We start from the raw sequence: 5,637 nt of genomic DNA on the forward strand, positions 1-5,637 counted from the left end.
ACACAGGGATTCCCATGGCCAACAATACTCCATCCAAGGTCTGTACGCTGTGCATAAGGCTGACTTTCTTCGCCAGACACAACTTCCCTTGGAAGCAGGGCTTGTGAGCAGTCGTACCCAATGAGCAGACCTACTTTACAGTCCTGCATAGGTGCAATCTTTCCTTGGAGGTGCTCTAGATGGGACCACGCTTTTGCAGTTCCATCTGTTGGTATGTGTGTTCTGTTGGCTGGAATCAAATCCCACGTATAGACTGGTGGTAACAATATCTTCTTACCAGAGTAAAAGCCACGGATTTGTAAGTTGTCTATTCTTTCAGAGCTTACTACTGTGGTTCTTGAGGTCATAGTAGAGAGCTTGACTTTGACTTTGACTTTGGTTGCTTCCAACGCTTCTGCTACTTCCCTTATAACAAAGGTTGTGTCGCTTTGAGAATCCAACAGAGCGTAAACAAGGACTTCTTGTGTTGGTTGAGTCGTGGATGAAAGCCAGACAGGAATTATTGCAGTTGTTTGTGTGTTAGCTTCATGAAGTATTACTCTATGTGAAGTAGAGTTTGTGGTTGTTTCTTTGCATTGTGTTGATTGAGGTCTTTCTTTGTACCATTGTTGACTTGTACTTGGCTTTTCTTCATTTAGCTTTAGCTTGGCTTGTGGTGGTCTTTGTCCTTCTTTGGCTCGCTCCTCATGCAGACATGTAGGATGCTGCTTGTGGCACATGTCGCAAACATTCCTACTGTTGCAGCTCTTTGAGTAGTGACCAGACTTGAGACAACCAAAACATAGCTTTCCGGTTTGAACAAACTTGACTCTGTCTGAAACAGTTTTCTCCATGAACGTCCTGCATTTATGCAAAGCATGCCCTGACTTCTCACAGAAAATACATGTTATGACAGTCTTTTCATTGGAACATGTGGTCAGTGCCTTTGCTTCAAAGCTTTGATATCTTGGGCATTTTGGTTTTTCAGTCTCACCTTGTTTCAGTGACTGTAGTGATGTAACAGGGTTGCAGGCAATTTTTGCTTCTCTTGTCAGAAACTTTATAAATTGGCTGAAGGAGGGGAATTGGTTACGCTCTTCTTCTTCTTGGATAACCATCCTGTTCCATCGCGCTGTTAGCCAATCAGGCAACTTTAAAAGAATTTTCCTGTTTTCATTACAGTCATTTAAAATGTCCAATGCCTTGATGTTGACCATGGCAGCCTCGCAACTCCTGAGAAAGTCTGCAAACTCTCTGAGCTCGAAGCTGTCCTTAGATCCCATCTTGGGCCATGCCTGGAGCTTGTCTCTGTATGCTTTTGCTATTGTAAATGGATTTTGTAATGGAAAAATATCTATGATAACAAGAGAGCTGTTGAAATAAAGATGAAAACTGCAAAACAAATACGTTCGTTCGTTTTATTTGGGCAGTCACACATGACTGGACACATACTGACAGTAAGCAATGCAAGATGCCAACATGTGCCCTGATAGATGGAATTCAGGAAGATTATATAGCCCTCCCCGTCAGTGTGTGTGTGTGTGAGAGTGTGACTTCAGGAAGTGAAAGTGTGTGTGTGTGTGTGTTATGCTTACACGTGCATGTGTGTGCTTGTGTATGTATGTGCGTGTGTGCACGGCTATGTGTGTGTGCTTACATATGCGTGGGCGTGTGTGTGTGTGTGTGTTTTTAGGAAGTGAGGTGTTGCATTGTCTTGCAACATACTTGACCTGTGAACTTGAGACAGTTGACATGCCGTAAAACACTTGTAGTCAGTTAGTTTCATAGAGGAAGTCCCTGTTTGCCAGAGATCGCATAAGGGGTAAATTGTCGTGCACATGCATGTGTGTGCATGTGTGTGTGTGTCTATGTGTGTGTGTGTCTATGTGTGCGTGTCTATGTGTGTGTGTCTATGTGTGTGTGTCTATGTGTGTGTGTGTCTATGTGTGTGTGTTTTCAGGAAGTGAAAGGTGGCCCAAATGTGAAAGCTTATGCTGCCTGGCAGAGATTGTAAGAAGGTCAAGTCTGCCTTGTGTTGTAATGTGAGTCCACAGAAGGGTCAATTGTCTCCTTTGTGTCGCAATGTGTCATCAGTTTGAAACTCTTGGGACATATATCAGGCCTTGGGAAACAAAAGGTGATTATGTGTTTAACATGTGAATATAAAACAGACCTTGGTCACAGATATTACAATGGGCCATGCGGTCATTATGGGCACAGTATTTAGTTGTATATCAAAGGCTTATCTCATTTGAGGTGTCATACGAATTGTAAACATATAGGTCCCAGATGTGGTACATGGTCAAAGGATGTAACGAAGTCAGACCCTGTGGTCGTGTCGAGGTCACATGATAAAACAGGACGTCAAGATGTCACGAAGGCAGACACAGTATTGTTTGCTTAAGGCCAATGTATTCTATAGGTGTATATAGCAAGCATATTAATTGATATGCGATCACAATTATTCCACTACAATTTCACCCTTTTGATCGCAATATGAATTAATATGCCAAGAACACAACATCGAATCTGAGTGAGTATAGCAGCGAAAAAAAAAATCAAAATTCAAAATAAAGATTAATCAACTACAGCATATAAAGACAAATGCAATCAAACATAGTCCAATATCTAAAGATAAATCGTATCAAACACGGTCCGTAAAAATGAGGTAAGTATGAGGTAGAATGTTGTGGCAGGGAAATAGCTAGTAAAATACAAAATAACACTATAGGCATACAGAAATAAAAGAACATCTCAGATAAAACACAAAAGGTCTCTACAAATCGCATCGACTCCAAACATTGCCTCTAAACAGAAATTAGCAGTCACACAGAACTAAAAGTAAAAGGCAAATGGGGCATGCGAGGTCTGAGGTAAGAATAAACAATAAGGGAAAGTTATTCATATCAAATTTAATAGGTAAGTGGCGTAAAAGTTGTTCATATCAAATCTAATAGGTAAGTGGAGTAAAAGTTATTCATATCAAATGTAATAGGTAAGTGGAGTAAAATAATAATCAAAGTTAATAGGTAAGTGGAGTAAAATAGGTAAGTGGAGTAAAATAATAATCAAAGTTAATCAAAACAAAAGGCAAATGTTTATCTGAAACAAAGCTAAATTTCACCAAATTCAAATGGGAATCAAAAACATGACAACTAAGGCACGGTTCGAATGCATATTGTATGACAATTACTTCACCCTTTTTATAAGTGGCTTAGCAACCAAGCAATTCTCTGTATATAAAAAAATAACAATGCGAAACGGACAATTAAAAGCGCCGTCAAACTAATTTGAAATAGAATATACATCGTATAAAAAAAAAACTCTGCGGTAGTAAATCAGCAATGACAGTTGTGTGTAACAGGAGCCGCGGTCGTCCACTTCATCCTTGCATGTTTCCTCTGAATGGGTAGGCGAGAGAGAGAAAGAGCTATAGAGAAAACACGGGCGAAGTGTCCAGGCTCCGTAGCAGCGTTCAGAGAGTGAGCCAATTGTTCAACGCGCGTTATCAGAGAAAATTGTTCAGTGTTCGTTTAGAGAGAGAGAGAGAGAGAGTGGGGGGGCACAACAATCAGCGGGGGATGTCCGCCTGGGTCGGGGCGGGGTGTGCGTGTGTGTATAGGACACCACACTCAGCGTGTTGAGGGGGATGTGTGCCAGTCTGCTTCTCTCGTCTCACGCCGGACAGGCTGGTGGTGTGGTCAGAAAGGTTTGCAGCCTCCGGTCGTGGTCACTGTCTGTGTTGCCGCTGGCCCCTCGTCCACATGGGCCCAGGAAAAACCTCTGGCCGGGTGGGATTGGAGTGGGGAAAGCTACCACCCCTGATAAACGGTCAAAATGTCAGTTTGTATATAGCTTCAATAACATACAATATATATATATGGGTGTTGATAAATAAAATTCAAAGGATATGTTTCAGAACAAATATTTGTGGTCTCCTAAGTTCTATGTCCCGCCCTCCTGCATTATGTGGCCTCTCACCCCCCGATCCCCTGGCTGGGGCCCCAAGCCAGACGACCCGGGAGAGCGACAGCATAACCGGTTTATAGGAGACAGAAAATACCTCTTTTTCGGAAAGAGAACTCTAAATCATTTATAGATTGTATAGTGATATTGTAAAGGAAATACTATGACCTTTATGAAATCATATAGTGATTGTATAACTATTTCGTAAGACATTTTCAAACATTGTCATATGGGTAAGCGTAGCGTCAGTCAGCCGGTGTCGATTTACTACTGTATCAGGCGCTTTTGTTGTTTTAGAGGCTATAACCATTTAACAAGCTGTTCTCTACTTCAGCCGGACGTGTGTGTGTGTGCTTTACTTCCCTGTGTGGATGGAGGCCGGATCTCGGTGCGTCTGTCCCATCCATCCCTCGGACCCCCACTCCGGCATGGCAAGCGAAATGTTCTGTTGTCCCCACGAAATCCACCCTTGGCAGGCCACAGTCTTTGGTTATCAAATCTTTGTTTTCTGGGAGCCTCGCCGTCTTTTCCTTGTGGGTACTCTCGGTTGTGGTGGAGAATCTTCATCTTTTCTTTTCTCGTCTGGACTGCGTGGGAGAGTGTTTTCCTCATCAGGCAGGAATGTCACCCGTGGGGTTATGTCACCAGGAGCGGGGTTGGGTACTAGTTCGTAGACGTAAATGTGGAAGTCGTCGTCGTATTTGATGTAATACACGTCGGGCGTGGCGGGGACCTGACAGATCACCCGGCCGGTTCTCTGTTGGCCCTCGTCTGTGGTATACTGCACTCGTTTCGCCACCAGACTCGTTGTCTCCTCGTCCGTCTTCCTGTTCCCCGGCATCAAGTGCTTGATCTCTGACTCGGGCAGGATGTGGAGGTCTCCGTCCCTGTAGTCATCCCAGAGTTCAAACATATAGAGCACGGGGTCGTTCTTGTAGGTGATGTAATAGCAGTGCGTCATGACGGGGGCACGGGACAGGACCATACCCCTCCACGCGTTCTTTTCCCCGTCCTCCTCCTCAAAGAAGTGTTCTACGGCCTGCCCCACCAGTTCCTCTGCGCCGGGGGGTGCCTTGATCTTATTGTTCACGACTTTCTCTGCCAACACCCGCAGGTCGGACACGCGCTTGTCTTTGAACAGTTCGATGCCACAGACGCAGTCGAGGTTGTCGTACTTGATAATGTAGAGGCAACTGTTGTCCATAGTGTAGTGTTCCAGGACCGCGCCCGTCCACCTGGTCACCCTGCCCTTCTCACGCCACATGTGGTCGATCCTCAGGCCCAGCATGTTATCGGGGTCGGGGGCTGGGGTGATGAGGGTCGAGGGCCTCAGCTCCTTGCTGCTGCGTTTCTTGCACCGTGTCATCGGAATGCAGGCCAGGTTGTGAGGGTCGAGTTAGGGAGGACAAGGCGCCGAGACCCGGCTCCGCTAAAGGCAGTGAGAGAGAGAAAAGTACAGGGATTTGAATGTACTGTCGGCTGTTAATTCTAATTTATTTCTTCAGGATTGATAGGGCAACCAGTGTCATGTCACATGAGAGTCTAATGGTTTCAATTCCGGAATTTGTCCCAAAACAGTGGTGTACGTATCCTAGTTTTTTGTTAGCATTTATAAAATCTCTTAATGATTTCCATTCATCACGTTTTACTGTTCTATCTGTGATGGCTTTGACTGCCAATTCTGACATAATT

At 44.4% G+C, this 5,637-nt stretch overlaps 1 protein-coding gene across 1 annotated transcript; it reads right to left on the reverse strand.

The window, feature by feature from the left end:
• Positions 1-4,438: 4,438 nt before the first annotated feature.
• LOC311240444 (spindlin-1-like) lies at positions 4,439-5,311 on the reverse strand (the record flags this gene model as incomplete). Its single annotated transcript, XM_084329027.1, has 1 exon — positions 4,439-5,311. The coding sequence occupies one exon, from the start codon at positions 5,309-5,311 to the stop codon at positions 4,439-4,441; it is 873 nt and encodes a 290-aa protein (XP_084185153.1).
• Positions 5,312-5,637: the final 326 nt, after the last annotated feature.

This window comes from Notolepis coatsorum (assembly GCF_963971535.1).
Source record: "Notolepis coatsorum genome assembly, chromosome: 14".
In the NCBI taxonomy this organism is placed as follows: domain Eukaryota; kingdom Metazoa; phylum Chordata; class Actinopteri; order Aulopiformes; family Paralepididae; genus Notolepis; species Notolepis coatsorum.